At 43.0% G+C, this 20,815-nt stretch overlaps 1 protein-coding gene across 1 annotated transcript in view; it reads right to left on the minus strand.

Annotated features, from left to right (window-relative positions):
- Positions 1-20,815, minus strand: part of crn (pre-mRNA splicing factor crn) — a 181,755-nt gene that overhangs the window by 94,495 nt on the left and 66,445 nt on the right. Inside the window, 1 exon segment of the mRNA XM_068378622.1 lies at positions 12,913-13,032. Within this exon segment, the coding sequence (XP_068234723.1) occupies positions 12,913-13,032 (120 nt within the window).

The raw sequence follows: 20,815 nt of genomic DNA on the forward strand, positions 1-20,815 counted from the left end.
CTGGCTCATTTGGTCAGACACCTCCCAAAATTGCCTAAAAGCCACTCACAGAGTCATCCAATATCTTCAATCTCTAGGCTTCCAGATCAACTTCAAAAAGTCCTGTCTTCTTCCGAAATCAAAGTTCCAATGGCTCGGCCTGCAATGGGATCTTATATCTCATACTCTGTGTCTTCCCAAACCCAAGAGGTTAGAGATTGCAAGGAACACCAAACGCTTTCTCAAAGACAAAGTAAGTTCCAGACGACTCCAAGAGAGGATTCTGGGGTCCCTTCAATTTGCCTCAGTGACGGATCTACTTCTGAAGGCAAAATTGAAAGATATCAATCGTGTCTGGCGTTCGAGGGCGAACCGGAAGCTCCGGGACAGGAAAGTCCGCCTTCCTCCCATTCTACGGGAAAGACTTCTTCCTTGGACAAGGGCCAACAATCTGTCAAAGTCAGTTCCCCTTCGATTTCCGCCTCCGAAGTTAATCATTCACACGGACGCATCCCTATCAGGTTGGGGCGGCTATTCTCAGCTCAGGAAAGTTCAAGGTCTTTGGTCTCCCTTATTCCGCCAATTTCACATCAATGTGCTGGAGGCCATGGCAGTTCTTCTAACCCTGAAACGTCTCGCTCTACCCAAGAGACAACACCTTCGTCTGGTCCTCGACAGCGAAGTGGTGGTCCGCTGCCTCAACAGAGGCGGGTCGAAATCAGGGCCTCTGAACCATGTTCTAGTAGCCATATTCTCCCTAGCAGCCTCGAACCGTTGGCATCTTTCAGCTGTCCACCTGGCGGGAGTCCGGAACGTAGTGGCAGACGCCTTGTCCCGGACCTCCCCTCTAGAATCGGAATGGTCACTCGATCTAAAGTCATTCCGGTGGATTCTCTCTCGGGTTCCGGGTCTCCAAGTGGACCTCTTCGCCACGGAGTCCAACCACAAATTGAGAGTATATGTGGCTCCCAATCTAGACCCTCAGGCTTACGCCACAGACGCCATGTCACAGAATTGGGACATCTGGGAAAGGATTTATCTCTTTCCCCCGGTGAATCTTTTACTGAAAGTCCTAGACAAACTGAGATCCTTCAAGGGACGAGTAGCCTTGGTCGCACCCAACTGGCCCAAGAGCAATTGGTATCCTCTCCTGCGAGAGTTGAGACTATATCCTCACCCGATACCCAATCCGGTTCTGTCTCAGATAGTACAAACACGCGTTGTGTACGCTTTCTCAAACATTCAGAGCGCCCTAACTTTATGGACTTCATGAAGTTTGCGGCCATGCATGGTGCCAATATCGATCCTCAAAACACCCTGTTCCTAGAATCAGATAAACGGGATTCCACCATCCGCCAATATGATTCTGCGGTTAAAAAGTTGGCAAAATTTTTGATAGACTCAGACGTGCACTGTATGAACTTGAACCTTACAGTCACTTTCTTTAGAACTTTATTAGAATCAGGTCTGGCAGCCAATACTATCACCACTATTAAATCTGCTTTGAAAAAGATCTTCCTAGTGGGTTTTAACATAGACTTAACCGACTCTTTGTTAGCTTCAATTCCGAAAGCCTGTGCCAGACTGAAACCGGTTACTCGTCCTACCCCGGTGACCTGGTTCCTTAATGATGTACTCAAATTGGCTTCTGATACCATTAACAGTTCTTGTGATTACATTCCCCTTCTCAGGAAAACACTTTTCCTGGTGAGCTTGGCTTCCGGGGCAAGAATTTCTGAACTGGCAGCCTTGTCGAGAGACCCGGGTCATACTGAGTTCCTTCCTTCGGGAGAGGTCCTTCTTTCACCTAACAAATTCTTTTTGGCTAAGAACGAAGACCCTCAGAATAGATGGTCCTCCTGGAAAATTGTTCCCCTCACGCAAGATCCGTCTCTGTGCCCTGTTACTACTCTTAGGTCTTATTTATCCCGGACCTCCTCTAACTCCTCGGGGCCTCTATTCGTTAGAGAACAAGGCGGTACCATTACCATTAAAGGGATCAGGCAACAAATTTTGTATTTTATTAAACAAGCTAGCCCTGACTCTTTTCCTCTTGCACATGATATCAGAGCGGTTGCTACTTCGGTGAACTTTTTTTCACCACATGAATTTTACGGACCTTTCCAGGTATACAGGGTGGAAATCACCGTCAGTGTTCAAGAAACACTACCTTAAACATTTGGAAGCCCTAAAATTTTCTACAGTAGCTGCAGGGAGCGTAGTTACTCCCAGGTAACTCACATGTTAATTCCTTGTCATTTTATCTCTCCCCCTTACCTGCCTCATTTATACCCTATTTGTATTCGTTGGTTTCGCACCTGAATACTATTATTATATTTGTAAATTTTTAACTCCTGAGTATCTGTATATATTATCACTCACGGCATTATTATACCTTACCTTATTTGTCAATTGTTCTACCAAGTGGATTTATGTTCCTGTTAAGATACCCTTATAATTGTTTTTGGCACTCATCTCTGATTAAAGCAACTTGTATTTCCCTTACGCTTATGTTTTTTCCTTTATTTTGCAAGTTTGGTGACATTTCTCTTGTATATATTCACTGGGCGGCACAGGTTCGAGCCCAGAAAAGGGATTTTGACGTAGGAAAAATCTATTTCTGGGCGAGGGACCTGTGCCGCCCAGTGAACCCTCCCAGCTCCTCTCCCTTGGAGTCCCCAAACTTTGGGTGCTAAGGAGTTGGGTTCTGAGCGGATGCAGAGTTGGTGGTGCCGAGTGAGGTTGAACGGCTCTCCTCTATTGGGGTCTTTGTCATGGATGAATCTAAATAGTGCGGGACCTCTGGATTATACTCCCAATTTTATACCGACACCAATAGGTGAGCGAGCTAGTTAACCTAGCACTCCTTTACATTTTTTCTCTGGTATATTTAGCAGTAAATTACCTAAGAATAAGTGCTAAATGGAGCTTATTCACTGGGCGGCACAGGTCCCTCGCCCAGAAATAGATTTTTCCTACGTCAAAATCCCTTTTATAAGGAAAATATCATTTTTAAATATTAAACTTAGCCGGTGAATATATAAATAGCTGATTCACACCCATGGTGGTGGGTAGAGACCAGTATTATTACAATAAAGGCGTATATGCTCAAGAGTTTTTGACAAATATTTCATAAAAACAAACTTAAGTATAGGTACCTGGTAAGGAAGCTGACTCTGATGATTACTCTGCCTCATTAGTCCGCTTTCCTCACGAAGCCCAGCCATCCTCTCAGGATGCTGAAAGACTCCAAGGAGCTGTTATATCCAGGGCGAACACCCCTATAACAGGACCTCATCAAAACCCTTAATCTGGGCGCTCTCAAGAAACAACATTTGACCACCCACCAAACCAAAAAGATTGCGAAAGACTTCCTAGTCTTCCGTACAACCCAAGACAAGATTAAAAACATTTCAAGAGAAGATTAAAAGGATATTGGGATTAAGGGAATGTAGTGGTAGAACCTTCACCCACTACTGCACTCGCTGCAACGAATGGACCCAGTGTGTAGCAGTCCTCATAAAGAGTCTGGACGTCTTTCAAGTAAAATGAAGCGAACACCGACTTGCTCCTCCAAAAGGTCGCGTCCATAATACTTCGAAGGGATCTATTTTGCTTAAATGCCACCGAAGTCGCTATTGCTCTCACTTCGTGAGCCTTGACCTTAAGCAAACTACGATCCTTCTCACTTAAATGAGAATGTGCCTCCCGGATTAAAAGTCTAACAAAGTAAGATAACGCATTCTTAGACATGGGCAATGAGGGCTTCTTAACGGAGCACCATAAAGCCTCAGAACAACCTCGTATTGGTTTAGTTCTAGATAAGTAAAACTTAAGAGCTCTAACGGGGCACAGCACTCTTTCAACTTCATTACCTACGATCTCTGAAAGACTAGGTATTTCAAAAGATTTAGGCCAAGGACGAGACGGAAGTTCGTTCTTGGCCAAAAAACCAAGTTGAAGAGAACATATAGCTTTATTTGTCGAGAAGCCGATGTTCTTACTAAAAGCATGGATCTCACTGACCCTTTTAGCCGAAGCCAAGCTCACCAAAAAAAGTGTCTTGAGGGTAAGATCCTTCAGGGAGGCTGAATTTAAATGCTCAAACCTGTCTGACATTAGGAACTGTAGGGCCACGTCTAAGTTCCAACCAGGAGTTGAAATACGACGCTCCTTAGAGGTCTCGAAAGACTTAAGGAGGTCTTGGAGATCTTTGTTATTCGAAAGATCCAAGCCTCTATGCCTGAAAACAGAAGCCAACATGCTTCTGTTGCCTTTAATGGTGGATGCAGAGAGGGAGCGACCGTTTCTCAGATACAGGAGAAAATCCGCAATCTGCGCTACAGAGGTACTGGAGGAGGAAATAGAGGAGGACTTGCACCAATCTCTAAATACCTCCCACTTTGACTGGTAGATCTTGATGGTAGAGGATCTTCTAGCCCTCGCGATTGCTCTAGCTGCCTCCTTCGAAAATCCTCAAGCTCTTGAGAGTCTTTCGATAGTCTGAAGGCAGTCAGACGAAGCGCGGGGAGGCTTTGATGAAGTCTCTTTACGTGAGGCTGCCGTAAGAGATCCATCCGTAAAGGCAGACTCCTTGGAACGTCTACCAGCCATAGAAGTACCTCTGTGAACCACTCTCTCGCGGGCCAGAGGGGAGCAACCAACGTCAACCTGGTCCTTTCGTGAGAGGCGAACTTCTGCAACACCTTGTTGAGGATCTTGAACGGTGGAAATGCGTAAGCGTCCAGGTGAGACCAGTCCAACAGAAAGGCATCTATGTGGGCCACCTCTGGATCTGGGACTGGAGAGCAATAAGTCGGGAGCCTTTTGGTCAGCGAGGTCGCAAAGAGATCGATGGTGGGTTGACCCCAAGTCATCCAAAGACTCTTGCACACATCCTTGTGGAGGGTCCACTCTGTAGGGATCACCTGACCTCTCCGACTGAGACAGTCCACCAAGACGTTCAACTTCCCTTGGACGAACCTCGTCAAAAGCGAGATGTTTCGATCTTTTGACCAGATGAGGAGGTCCCTTGCGATGACGAAAAGAGAGTGGGAGTGAGTGCCTCCTTGCTTGGAGATGTAAGCCAAGGCCGTGGTATTGTCCGCATTCACTTCTACCACCTTGTTTCGAAGCAGACTCTCGAAACTCGTCAGTGCTAAATGGACTGCCAACAGCTCCTTGCAGTTGATGTGAAGGCTCCTCTGGTCTGCCGCCCAAAGACCCGAGCATTCCAGACTGTCCAGAGTCGCCCCCCAACCCAAGTCCGACAAGTCTGAAAATAACACATGGTTTGGGTTCTTGACTGCCAGAGACAGACCTTCTCGAAGTCTTATATTGCTGTCCCACCAGGCCAGGCAAGTCTTGACTGGTTCGGAGATCGGAACTGAGACCGTCTCCAAAGTCTTCTCCTTGTTCCAATGGGAGTCTAAATGGAACTGGAGAGGGCGTAGGTGAAGTCTCCCTAGAGAGATAAACTGTTCCAAGGATGAAAGCGTCCCTAGGAGGCTCATCCAGCTTCTCACAGAGCAATGGTCTTTCTCTAGCATGAGACGGACTTTGAGCAAAGCTTGCTTGATCCTGTTGGCAGACGGAAAAGCCCGAAAAGCTAGACTCTGTATCTCCATCCCCAAATAGAGAATCGTTTGGGAGGGAGTCAGCTGAGACTTCTCTATGTTCACCAATAGGCCCAACTCCTTCGCAAAATCCAAAGTCCACTGTAGGTCCTGCAGACAGCGATAACGGGACGACGCTCTGAGTAACCAGTCGTCCAGGTACAGGTAGGCTTTGATCCCTGACAAATGTAGGAACTTTGCTACACTTCTCATGAGCCTCGTAAAAACAAGAGGAGCAGGGCTGAGGCCGAAGCACAGTGCTCGGAATTGGTACACCACATTCCTGTATACAAACCTTAGATACGGCTGAGAATCTGGGTGTATCGGAATGTGGAAGTACGCATCCTGCAAGTCGAGAGAGACCATCCAGTCTCCCTCTCTGACTGCTGCTAGAACGGATTTGGTGGTCTCCATCGTAAACTTTGTTTTGACAACAAAAACGTTGAGAGCACTGACATCCAGCACTGGCCTCCAACCTCCTGTGTGCTTTGGAACTAGGAAGAGACGGTTGTAAAAACCTGGGGATTGAAGGTCCGAGACTTTCACCACCGCCCCCTTCTCTAACAACTGAGACACCTGCAGATGTAATGCCTGTCTCTTCGACTCCTCTCGATACCTGGGAGAGAGGTCTATCGGATCGTTTACTAGAGGGGGTCTCCGTACAAAAGGGATTTTGTAACCCTCCTTTAGCAACAAAACAGACTCCCGGTCTGCACTCCTCTTCTCCCAGGCCTGCCAGAAGTTGGTCAATCTGGCCCCTACTGCTGTCTGAGGACGTGGGCAGTCAGACTCTGCCACGGGAGGACTTAGATCCTCTCTTCTTACCCCTCTTACTATCGGCACGAGAGCCTCCCTTACTGGGAGCTCTGCCACGAAAGGGCGGGATAAACCTTGTCACTGGAGTATCAAATTTAGGTCTGTTGACATAAGAGGACGAAGGTACAGCCTTACGCGCAGACGTGGCCATCAAATCATGAGTATCCTTCTGCACAAGAGACGCTGCGATATCCTTAATCAGCTGCTGCGGGAACAGGGCAGAAGACAATGGCGCAAAGAGTAGTTCTGACCTTTGACAAGGAGTGACACCTGCAGACAGGAAAGAACAAAGAGTCTCTCTCTTCTTAAGAACTCCTGCTGTAAAAGTAGCAGCGAATTCATTAGAGCCATCTCTAATAGCCTTGTCCATGCAGGACATAATTTGCACAGAGACATCACGGTCTGCTGACGAGATCTTTCTACTCAAGGCTCCCAGCGACCAATCTAAAAAGTTGAAAACTTCAAAGGCCCGATAAATCCCTTTGAGGAGATGATCTAGGTCTGAAGAGGACCAGCAAACCTTCGAGCGTCTCATGGCCAGACGACGAGGAGAGTCTACGAGGCTTGAGAAGTCTCCCTGGGCAGAGGCAGGTACTCCCAAGCCGAGAACTTCTCCCGTGTCATACCAGACGCTCGCACGAGAAGCCAGTTTGAAAGGGGGAAAAGCAAAAGCTGACTTCCCCAAATTCCTCCTGGTCATTAACCAGTCGCCCAATAAACGCAAAGCTCTCTTAGAAGAGCGAGAGAGCACTAACTTTGTGAACGACGGAGTCTAAGAAGCTAGGCCCAGCGTGAACTCCGATGGGGGCGAACGAGGAGCAGCAGACACAAAATGATCAAGAAAAAGGTCCTTAAAAATAAGCATAATCTTCTTAAAATCAAGAGAGGGCTGAGCAACCTTGGGCTCCTCTCCATCCGAAAGAATCCCCAAAGGAATATCAGTAGGAAGGGGATCAACGACTTCCTCATCTGACGGAACTTCGTCCGACAACTGCCGAGTCTCGCAATACGGAGAGACATGCCGAGGAGGCAACACTTGACAGGCTATGTCAACATGCGACGGAGCCGCAGCAACAGCTGAGGTAACGACGTCACGCCGCGGCTGCAAAGACTGAATGTCTTGTGACTGACAAACAATAGCAGCATGAGTCGATTGTCGTTCGACATCACGTCGAGACTGCATTGACTGCAGGGTCTGAGCAGGAAAAACAACACCCGACTGCGGTGACAGACATTCAACGTCACGTCGGGGCAACGGAGTCGGCCGACGAACGTCAGTGTGGGGCTGCGGCGACAGCTGCTGAACGTCACCTTGAGACTGTGGCAAAAGGGGTTCCACGTCACGTGACTGACGTGAATGACGAGGAACACGATCAGAATCGCGTTTAACAGCACTAGAAATGTTACCGCTAACTTCATAAGAACGAGAAAACACTCGTTTAGGCGGCTGAAGGCCAGAGTCATGCTTGTCGGACTGGCGAACCGCAAGCAAAGGATCTTTACGAACCTGCTCATGCTCATACACCTCCATTAAAGAGGAAAGTTTAGACTGCATGTCCCGCAGGACAACCCACTTCGGGTCAACGGGAGTCGGAACGGGCCGTGACGTCGGTAACGTCTGTGCATGCAAATCATCGCACCTACCGAGACCCTCGGACTCCGTGTCACGCTTTCGCTTAACAGGCGAACAGCCATCCGATGACTGAAAGTGGTCAGAGCTGCCCCAATGGCTACAGCCCGGATGCTGGAACTGTCCTGAAGGGACTGACTTGCGCTTTAAGGGTCTAGAAACCTTACGCCAAGGTTTCTTATGCGGCAAGTTGTCGGAAGACGAGGAGAACTTAGTCTCCCCCGTCTTATGGTAAGGACGTTCTTGATGAGAAACGTCTGACACCATAGAGGGAACGTCTGTACGTCGGTTTACACCTCTCGCTCCCTTAAGTCCTATGACATTCCTTCTCCCTGGTGCAGGGGAGCCTGAAAGAGGTCTCGGACTAGGGGAGCGACAAGCACGAACAGACGAACCCTCGGTAGCAACACTAAACACATTTTGCGCACTTTCCACTTTACCACTTTGATTTTCTACTTTACCACTTTGACTCTTTAACAACTTAACATCGGACATAAGCTGGTTCCTGTCCGAGGCTAAGGTTTCAACCTTCTCACCTAATGCTTGAATAGCTAAAAACATATCGCGCATTGAAGGTTCATGAGTGCTAATAGGGGGTTCAGAAACTACCACTACAGGGGAAGGATTAGGTTCAGGGGCATGGGAGGAGGAAAATTCTAAAGATCTAGATGAGCTTCTCCTCACCCTATCTCTTTCGAGCTTACGAGTATACTTTTCATACTCTAACCACTCGAATTCCGACAAAACCACGCACTCCTCACACCGATCTCCTAATTGGCAGGATTTACCCCGGCAATTAGCACAAACAGTATGAGGGTCGATAGAGGCTTTCGGAAGACGTTTGTTACAATCTTTCGCACATTTGCAATATACAGGAGAAGGGTCAGCCATTATAAAAAACCAGAGAAAATCCAAAGTAAAGCCAAGTTCATCAACAAAAAACACAAGCAAAAAAGGTTTCAAGAGTTTTATTGAAGGAACACACCAACACAGCGAAAGCCAATAAAACCCAAAACAAAGTACTTCAACAATTCGGTAGAAAACTCGAGGTCTAGAGCGAGCGGAACCAATGTTGTCGGTGATACCGACAGAGAAGAACTGGAGTGGTTGAGAAGTATATGCAGTATCTGGCCGATAGTCGGCGCTGGTGGGCACACCCGCGACCTTCATGGCGATCGCTCGCGAGTTTTTTGGAATCTGTCGGGCCGTCGGAGACGTCAGCTATTTATATATTCACCGGCTAAGTTCAATATTTAAAACTGGCCTTTTCTGGAAGAAAATGCCCCGCCGTATATATATCACAGCTGAAGAAAGGAAACTTCCTGGCCATAAATCAATGAAGGACAGACTAACGCTCGCATTTTGTGCAAATGCCAGTGGGGACTTAAAAATTAAGCTCCTACTGGTATACCACTCAGAAAATCCTCGTGCCTTCAAGGCACAAAATATCACGAAGGGGAGGCTCTCGGTATTTTGGAAGTCTAATGCTAAGGCCTGGGTCCCGAGGACCATATTTATTGAGTGGATAAACGTCTGCTTTGGTCCTGCTGTCAAGAACTATTTAGAAGAGAACGATCTTCCTCTGAAATGTCTCCTAGTGCTGGACAATGCCCCTGCTCACCTTCCTGGCCTCGAGGACATCATTTATTCTGACTTCTCCTTCATTAAGGTTCTCTATCTGCCACCAAACACCACCCCTCTCCTCCAGCCTATGGACCAGCAAGTGATTGCCAACTTCAAGAAGCTTTACACAAAGCATCTGATCAGAAGATGCTTCGAAGTGACTGAAAGTACTGTACTCAACTCACCCTCCGTGAATTTTGGAGGGGGCATTTTGACATCGTTCAATGCCTGAAGATGATCGACACAGCTTGGAATGAGGTTTCACAGCACACCTTGAACTCCTCATGGAAGAAACTGTGGCCAGCTGTTGTAGCAGAACGAGACATTGAAGGTTTTGATCCCTCAACCGAAGACGAGGCTGTTGATGATCCTGCCCCTGAGGGTGATGTTGAGGAAATAATTTCAATCGGGAGGTCCATGGGGCTTGCTGTCGATGAGGCTGACGTCCATAACCTTATCGAGGAGCACAGGGAGGAGCTTACGACTGAAGACTTAAAGGAATTAGAAGCATTGCAGTTGACGATCATTCAAGAAGAGCACAGCTCTAGTGGAGGCGAGGATGGGGGGGGGGAGACTGAGGAAACAACATCGTCAGAAACAAGGGAAGCTATCGGTTGGTATGAAAACCTTACGAGTTTCATTGAAAAGAAACACCCAGAAAAACTTCACACAAGTCGTCTTATGCAGAGTGTTAATGATAAGTGTATGAGTCCTTTTAGGAATATGTTGAGGAATCGTCAGAAACAGGCTTCTTTGGATAGATATTTCTCCAAAAGAGAAATGTCAGAAAGCAAAGACGATAATAGTGATTCTATCAAAAAAGCTAAAAAAAGAGTAATTTTTTAAGTTCTAAAAAAAAAAAATCATAAAAAAGAAAAAAAGAAAAAAGCATTTTTAATTTTAAGTGTTTATTAGAAAGAATAAATTTATTATTAAGTGTACATAACATAATTAGCATTGATACGTTTTTATATTTACCGTCTACTCCCCCCTCTGCCTCCACCCACTACCAGCTCAAGTCACGTCACTCCGAAGGTAAGTAAGATTTAATTTTTCCTTTACAGTACTGTACAGTAAATAATTTTTATTTATTATGTTATTTAATTATATACTGTACAGTACTGTACATGTATATTATATATAAGTATACTGTAGTACGGTGCTTACTATATTACTGTATTGTATTTTGTTACATTCTAATTTTCAATTTTTTACCAGGGGTTTTTCACGCATTAACTATTCTATTGTCCGCCATACAACATTTTCACCATACGATACCAACTCCGGAATGGATTAATGTCGTATGGCGGGGGCCTACTGTATTACTGTACATATATTACAGTAATATGCACTACAATATCGGTGAGTATTAGGTTACAGTACAATAGTACTAGATACGAACAACTTTTGTTATACAGAACAGTAAGGGGATGATGACAACTCTGTAAACTTTACCTTAGCACAATACTGTACTGTAACCTTACAGTGTCTAGTACATATTGTACATCTGTGCAAATGTTCTGTACACTGTACATATGATTACAAACTGTTGTAGAAACCATATTAAAACAATATTAGGCAGTATTTACTGTGTTAATCATCAGCTCTGGCACCCACTCGGGGCAAGGGGCAGTGACTTTTTAGGTTAGGAGTTAGCCCACCTTAGTGGAGTATTCACTCTTTGCGCCTGTGTCTGTAACCTAACTATCGCGAAGAACGAGGCCTGACTGCACTGAATGTTCCCGCTCCTCTTAGCATCAATGAAGCGTAAACTATTCGTTTCCGTAGAAAACCAGGATGACAGCATCAAACTACAGTAGGTGGAAAGAGGTGTTAAAGGCAGCTCCTACTCTTACCTAACTAGAGTCCATGCACTGCTGATGAGGTCATTAAGGAGAGTGGGGATCTGCCATTAACTTCAATTTCTAAGATCTCTGGTAGACCTGAGGAGATCACATCTGCCTTCTCCTCTATGGGGGTGGCAGAAGCAATGGCGGGTGAAGAAATTTTAGGTTTACCAGTTGCTAAAGCTGACATAAGCCTTTCTGCTGACAGGATGACTCAAATCCTAAGGATGGCCACAATGTCCTTAGGGCGTCGTCTTTTGTCATGACATTTCCTGAAAAAAGTGTTGGGCTCAATTTGAACAGGCTGGTAACAACCCACCTTTCTAGGGGAAGTGGAGCAGGACTAACTCAATGTTTACATAAAGGTTAATTTAAGGTCACTATCTATTCCCCACACCTCCAGATAGGGGTTAAGGAGAAGGTTCTAAAGCCTGAGTAAGAGAGAGCTTTAGCAGAATTCAACTTCGAGGCAGACCTTGGAATAGAAGTATTTCGCTCAGCTTTTCTTTATCCTCCTCCTGCTATACTCAAGCCACTGGGATGACGTTGACGATTTTACATTAACTGCAGGGGGATAAATCATTACAGTTATGGGCCCTGTAAAAAGGGCACAATGAATTATGATCCACTGAGCTCCTGTTCATAAACGTTCCACACTTACAGCCAGGAATGCTAGGCCAAGAATGTATCACATGCTTTCTCCAATCTCAAAATCACACTAGAAAGAAAGAAGAAAGTTATTAACCAAGTTAAGTTGCACCAAGAGTACAGGTATTCTACCCCTAAGCAGCTGAGGTCAAAGTGGCTAATCCGGGAGACAGTGGGGGGCGGGCCTTCCCTGCCAGCCACCTATAACTATCAACACGTTATAGAATCTTAACAGCAGAGTTTCCAGCTTCATTGAGATCCTACTCCTATTAAAGGATGAGGGTTTGTATGCATGTAGGAACAACTAGTGTTTGAAAACGTTAGACTAGTGAACAGAAAATATATAAACTTTAGCAATGCATTAGGTACTTTCATGAGAACAAAAAAACTGTACAGTATAAGCATTAAAAGCTCCCAGCTAATTGATTGTTGATATATCATCTCCCCTCCTTCTAAGAAATAACAGTTATTATCAATATATATATTAGTATGAATGTTTCATATTTTAAGAAAATATAAAAAATATTCAGAGTTTAACAATTGCAATTCTTTTCCACAATAAAATGAAATATGTCAAAGTTAATTTAAAATACACTGTGATTCTACAAAGGAAAGAAATTTTTGGATATTGCATCACACATTCAATTCATTAGAAAAACAAAGATTTTGAACTGGTATTAACTTAGTTCTAGTACATAGCTACTTTCCAGAAAACCAATTATATTAAAGCTAAAAATCCAAATGTTATACATACCATTCTGCTACCTGGTATATTCTTCAACATTTCTTCCATGTATGTGTACTTATACCAGAATTGGTTGGCACGAGGTAAAATGGTAACAGCTCGATCCCATACATTACGAGAATGGTTCACCTGAAATCACAATTATGGTAAATATTGTTTCCATAAAAGTTTAAAAAAATACAGAACTAATTTATAATGATTATCATCATACAGTGAAAAGACAAATTTGGAGGTAATTTCTATCTTTCCTAACGATACAAACATGCAGCTATTTATAGGGATGTTACTTTCTGCGAAGCTAAAAGACGAGCCATTAAATGTTTAGTGACAGTTAACCACACATACCTCTAGTTAGTGGGCAGTAGCTAGAGTACTTATATTAAACAAGAGCACCATATATATATATATATATATATATATATATATATATATATATATATATATATATATATATATATATATATATATATATATATATATATATATATATATATATATATATATATATATATATATATATATATATATATATATATATATATATATATATATATATATATATATATATATATATATATATATATATATATATATATATATATATATATATATATATATATATATATATATATATATATATATATATATATATATATATATATATATATATATATATATATATATATATATATATATATATATATATATATATATATATATATATATATATATATATATATATATATATATATATATATATATATATATATATATATATATATATATATATATATATATATATATATATATATATATATATATATATATATATATATATATATATATATATATATATATATATATATATATATATATATATATATATATATATATATATATATATATATATATATATATATATATATATATATATATATATATATATATATATATATATATATATATATATATATATATATATATATATATATATATATATATATATATATATATATATATATATATATATATATATATATATATATATATATATATATATATATATATATATATATATATATATATATATATATATATATATATATATATATATATATATATATATATATATATATATATATATATATATATATATATATATATATATATATATATATATATATATATATATATATATATATATATATATATATATATATATATATATATATATATATATATATATATATATATATATATATATATATATATATATATATATATATATATATATATATATATATATATATATATATATATATATATATATATATATATATATATATATATATATATATATATATATATATATATATATATATATATATATATATATATATATATATATATATATATATATATATATATATATATATATATATATATATATATGAAGCAAAACTAGACCAACTACAATATTATGAGGACATGGCTGTATCTTTATTGTTTTTTTTTTTTTGGTAATCGTCTCAAGTATCGTAATAATATATTAGAGGTCTGGTATGACATTTAATTGAAGTTTTGGCCTTCAATAATAATTTTTGGCTTTGCAGGAGCACTTTGAAAAGGATCAATTTGGAAATACTGTAGATGGGTTAATAAAAAACAAAAACTAAGGTGGAACAGAATTCCAACCCTATTTTCTCACCATAGCCTCTCTAAATGTAGGAAGTTTCCAGTTCAGTGAGGCCTCCCTGATAGATCTAGTGAGGATTATGTCAGTATTATATATATATATATATATATATATATATATATATATATATATATATATATATATATATATATATATATATATATATATGTATGTATGTATGTATGTATGTATGTACGTACGTACGTACGTACATACATACATACATACATACATATATATATATATATATATATATATATATATATATATATATATATATATATATATATATATATATATATATATATATATATATATATATATATATATATATATGGCACCTGTGGCCACGGGGGCTTAAAAACAATTAGAATAGCGCCAACGTATCCCTGCGTGTCGTAAGAGGCGACTATAAGGGATAGGACGAGGGGGCTGGGAACCCCCTCTCCTGAATTTACAATCCTGTGAGACATCAACGAAGTGGATCTGGGGGGAGAGTGACTGCTCCCCGCACTCTAGTTTTGGGGTGTTTGAATGTGAGTGGATGTAGTACAATAGAGAGTAAAAGATGTGAGATTGGAAGTATGTTTAGGAATAGAAGGATGGATATATTGGCTTTGTGTGAGACAAAGATAAAAGGGAAGGGTGAAGTGATGTTTGGTGAAATGTCTGGTAGAGTGTCTGGAAATGAAAGGGGAAGAGCAAGAGAGGGTGTGGCTTTATTGTTGAGTGAATGGATAACAGGTAAAGTAGTGGAATGGAAGGAAATATCATCTAGGTTAATGTGGGTAAGGGTTAGGTTGGGTAGGGAATGTTGGGCTTTTGTCAGCGCGTATGGGCCACGTTGTGAGAAAAGTGAATAAGAGCGGAATGAGTTCTGGAATGAATTAACTAGGTGTGTAGAAGGACTGGGTAGAAGGAATTATGTAGTTGCCATGGGTGACTTAAATGCTAGAGTGGGCGCTGGAGAGGTAGAAGGTGTCATTTGGAAGTATAGCGTACCAGGTCCAAATGAGAGTGGTGAGAGACTGGTAGATATGTGTTGAGCAAGAGATGGTGATAAGTTGTAGCTTTTTCAAAAAGAAAGCTAAAAACAAGTATACATGGGTAAGAGTGACAAATGGAAGAGTGGTAGAAAGGGCGTTAATGGATCACGTGTTGATAACTAAAAGAATGTTTGGAAGATTGAAAGACGTGCACATGTTTAGGGGTATGGCTAACGGTATATCTGATCATTTTTTAGTGGAAGGAAAATTAGTTGTAGCAAAAGAGTTCGGGAATACAGTAGGTGGATGTAAAGGGAGCTAGTGAGGGTTGAAGAGCTAATAAAACCAGGGGTAAAAAGTAAATATCAAGAAAGGTTGAAAATGGCATATGACAAAGTGAAAGTAAGAGAAACTGGTAATTAAGAGGAGTGGAAGTTAGTAAAAGAAATTTTGCTGGGATTGCAAGTGATGTGTGTGGCAAGAAGTTTGTTGGAGGCAGCATGAGGAAGGGCAGTGAATGGTGGTATGAAGGAGTGAAGGTAAAAGTGGAAGAGAAAAGGGAAAAAGAGGGCTTTGAAGAATGGCTGCAGAGTAATAGTGTGGAGAAGTATGAAAAATATAGAGAAAAATATAGAAAGCACAAGGTAAGTGAGGCAGCGTGTCTGAGCTCGCCGACTTCGAAGTCCGGGACCCTCGAAAGGAACCTTTCTGCCACCGCATCACGTCCTTCAAGATCGAATTGGCCCACAAGTTCGAGGCTTGGTGGGCCAGAACTCAATGGTGCGGGTGCCCGAAAGGAGGAAGGTCTCCAGTGCCTTCCTGGTGCTTTCTTTGGACAGATCTTCGGATCGCAACAGGATGCCAGGAGACCCCAACCAGACGTCCAGCCACAAAGTAGCCTGCATGGCGCACTTCGGGACCTTCTCCTGGCTTAGGATCTCTGTCGCCGAGAAAGTCACTTGCCGGCTAGAGAGTCTCTCGAGAGGGACTCCCTTGGTAAACTCTTCCACAGAGTGCAACGGAAGAGCTAAGCCAGACTCCTCCATGATCTCAAAATACCTCCTCTGATGGAGGTGGGAGGAGCTTGTTGCCAGAGTGGAACGGCTGGAGGAGGCGAGCTCGGAGAGCTGGCCGTCAACCTTATCCCTAGGCACTCTTCGCCCCTTAGGACCAGGGCAAAACCACACTGGCCTTAGCAGGTTTCTGAGTGCCAAAGACTCGGTCCAGGACCGTGTCCTTGCCCTCACGAGGAGGAACCTCAGAGTCCTTGAACCCATTGAGATGCCTCATCAGAGTCAAGACCTGCCAGAAGGCATGCTCTGACTCTTGCTGCTCTCCCCCTAGAGAGCTGGCAGCAAAGTCTCCCATCCCCAAATGCTCTACTTGGGGGGACTCTTAGAGTCCTTCGGTTCCCTCCTAGGAGTGATATGGGACTCCAACAACGAAGTCTGAGGGCTCTTCTCGCCCCAACACGGGACGATTCTCCTGCTCGAGGTGGGGTTTCTCCCACTGGTGCAGTGGGAGAAGGCATCACCTCGAATCACGCGGTGGGAAAAACCCAGGGGTCGCGCACGAGAGACCGTTGAAAACACTCGCGCGCACGTGGGCGCGCGGGCGAGACTTCATAGGGTGAGCAGGAATCAGATTGACGTGCAGGGACAGAATGAAGAGCCCGTGAGAATGTTGGCGTGCGCACGCGCGGCTGAAAGCGCGCGCGCGTACGAGATTGTTGGAGCTTGAAGATCGTCGGCGCTTGTGCGCAAGAGAAGATCGACAGCGCTTAAAGATCGACGGTGCTTAAAGATCGTCGGAGCTTAAAGATCGCCGGCGCTTGTGCGCGCAAGAACATCGTCGGCGTTTGCGCGCATAAGAGGATCGTCGGCGCTTGCGCGCGTAAGAGGATCGACGGCGCTTGCTAGCGTAAGAGGATCGACGGCGCTTGCGCGCGTAAGAAGATCGTCAGCGCTTGCGCGCGTAAGAAGATCATCGGCGATTGCGCGCGTAAGAAGATCGTCGGCACGGGGAACCATCGGAGCCTGCGCGCGGACGATCGTCGGAGCTTACGTGCGTACGAAGATCGTCAGCGCACGTGCATACGAAGATCGTCAGCGCTAGCGCGCCAAAGAAGATCGTCTGCCAAGAAGATCGTCGGCGCTTGTGAGCGTAAGAAAATCGACGGCGCTTGTGCGCGTAAGAAGATCGTCAGCGCTCGCTCGCGAAAGAAGATCATCGGCCAAGAAGATCGTCGGCGCTTGCGTGCGTAAGAAGATTGTCGGCGCTTGCGGGCGTAAGAAGATCGTCAGCACTTGCGCGCGAAAGAAGGGACAGCTGACAGGATGATCAGGAACTGGGACGATCAACACTGGAAGTTCTAGTGAGCGCCTGTGCGCTAACTCAGGAATAGTCCCTGGAACATGATTCCTCTGGATGGAAGTCTCAAGAACAGCAGGAACAGTCAGCGAGCGCTTGCGCGGCATTGGCGCGCAGGGGATACCTGGCGCTTAAGGGATTTACTCACAGTGTGAGAAAGCCCCTTTTGCCCCAAAGGGGCCGGTGCCCGTTGGATAACGGGGTGCATGGGCGCACACAACGTCAGCAGCCAGGAACGGAGACGGCAGGTCAGCAGGTCTAGGAGATGGCGAATAAACTGCGGAGAGGTCCCGAACAGCAGGCTGGTCTAAACAGGAACAATCCTCCGAAGAGGAGTCTCTATGAGTGGCCTCTCTCGCGAACGAGAGAGGTGAACACTTCGTAGAAGAGACTTGAAGACACTGGTGATGGCGCCCCTTAGGGCCGTTGGATCAGCAAGCTGACCTATAAGGAGCAATCCTCCGAAGAGAAGTCCTTATGAGAAGCCTCCCTCGTGAACGAGAGAGGTCACAAGACTGATCCTGCAGCTGCTCAGCCCCTTGAGCATAGCTGCAGGTGCAACCGCTCAGCCCCAAGAGCATAGCCACCTGTAGATTTCAACGCCCGGCCTTGCAACCGCTCAGCTCCTTGAGCAAGGTTACAAGTGCGGTAGCTCAGCACCAAGAGCATAACCGCCCGAGGACCAGGAAAACCCATCCAGGAATTATTAAGGTATGAGAAGTTCCCCCTCTGCAGGGGAAAAAACTCACACCTGGGAAGGGAACCTCCCTCAAAAGGGAAGTTACCTACTCCTGGAGGCGAACCTCCTTAGCGTTCTAAGATGAACTAAAGAGCTGACAGTTGTCAAGGGAGAACTTCTAAGAGAAGGGAACATGCCCATGACGGTGTCCTAGAGAGATGGCAGCAACAGCAGACTCCCCAGGCACCAACAGGGCAGCTCTGCTTCGTTGGCACACTTTAGGCAAACGAAGAAAACCTGCATCGTTAACTGGGAAAATAAAATAAATAATTAGTTAACAGAAATTCCCCCGGGAGGAACTCCAAAGAGAAAACCCCGAGGGAATAGAAAACATAAGTTACAAATTAAGTAAGCGCCCTCCTCCCCCACTGACATTCAAGGGAGAAGGGGGAGGGTGGAGAACTGTAACAAAAACAGAATTATAACAATTATAATTACGTAATTCATCTAAGAATGTTCACAAATAGTAAGAACAACTGACCCCTGAAGGGAAGTGTTCTCCATAGAATGCTGACAAGTTAAAAAAAACCATTAGATTTCATTAAAAATAATTGAGACAAATAAACGGAATAGTAACCCAACCCGCACGGGAAAGAAGCTTCCGTAATAGTACGTAGTAGTAGTAAAAGGGTGAACGACCTCGAGTAGGGAGAGAGACCATAGTCAATCTAAACTCCCACGTTCCCTTCGCTGAGAATCCAAGTTCTCCGTAAAGAAAGAGGAACAGCGGAGAAAACAGATGAATGAAGAAAGTCCAGCGATGACGATTCCCCACGGCGGCCGAATTATCGGAAGCCGAAGGAACGACCGAAGGACCAAGGGAGAGGCCGCACCCCATGACGTGAAAACCGTGGTGGACTGGTACTACGCCGGTGACATTGTCGTACACTACACACACAGCCCAAACACTGAAAAGGAAACTTACTACAAATATATACACAAACATAAAGAATGTTTATATATATATTAAGTATAAGAAAAAGTAAGTACTGTAAAAGACAAAAAGCATTAATGGCTGCCAAAGCGAGGGTGGGAGCAGACACGTCGGCCCATCACCCGAGCCAAAAGAAAAGTGAACTAGTTCACCGGTGTGTGAGGGGGGAGGGTTAGCTAGCTACCCCTCCCCTACCCCCTCGCTAACTAGCGAGGGGGTAGTAAACCCTCGTTAAAATTCTAATGGCTCGCCATTTCAGCTACGCCGAAAGTAATACAGTGATCCCTCGCTACTTCGCGGTTCGACTATCGCGGATTCACCACTTCGCGGATTTTTTTCATAACGCATGTACTGTATATACATATATCGCGGATTTTCCGGAAATTTCGAAAATACCGCGATGTGACCGATGGTGCGAGATTGGAGAAAGTAAGGAAAATTGAATCATGATTGATTTTCAATATAAATGAAACTTTGAGGAGCAACAAAGATATCATTTGTTAGAGAGATAGAGAGAGTAAGGAATGGGAGGTAGTGAAAAGTAGCCCACAGAGAGAGAGAGAGAGAGAGAGAGAGAGAGAGAGAGAGTGTGTGTGAGTGTGTGTGTGTTGTTTTAAATGTAATAAACAAAAAAATTTTATAGGTTATAACACATTGGTGCTTATGTAATATCAACTGTATAGACGGTTTGAATAAGTTAAGAAATGGTATAAACGATACTTTGTTAAATGTATTCGTACGCTCTCAAGAGCGGCAGCTAGACGTCAGCTGATCTGATCACAGCCAAAAGTAAAACCAAAGAAAAGTCAACAATACTCGATTTTTAAAACACACCCGAAATTTAAAAACAAAAGTACACGCTTTCTTAATGTGCAATTAACTATTTAAAGAGTAGCAATTTTCTAGAATAAAATGATGTTTCCCAAAAAATAGTGGTTTGCTGATGAAATCGGATGCCGTATTTTTAGCAATGATTCAAATGGATGTAAACTCGGCATAATTTTTTCGTTTCGTATTTAATTGACACTAAGAAAACTAATTTTAGTTTCTTCATCTATATGTAAGTATTGTATAACACGAGAGAGAGAGAGAGAGAGAGAGAGAGAGAGAGAGAGAGAGAGAGAGAGAATGAATCAGCTGTTATAATCGAATGCCGTGTTTTTGTTTCGTGAGAATTTCATCGCCAC

This window comes from Palaemon carinicauda, chromosome 8, assembly GCF_036898095.1.
Source record: "Palaemon carinicauda isolate YSFRI2023 chromosome 8, ASM3689809v2, whole genome shotgun sequence".
Lineage (NCBI taxonomy): Eukaryota > Metazoa > Arthropoda > Malacostraca > Decapoda > Palaemonidae > Palaemon > Palaemon carinicauda.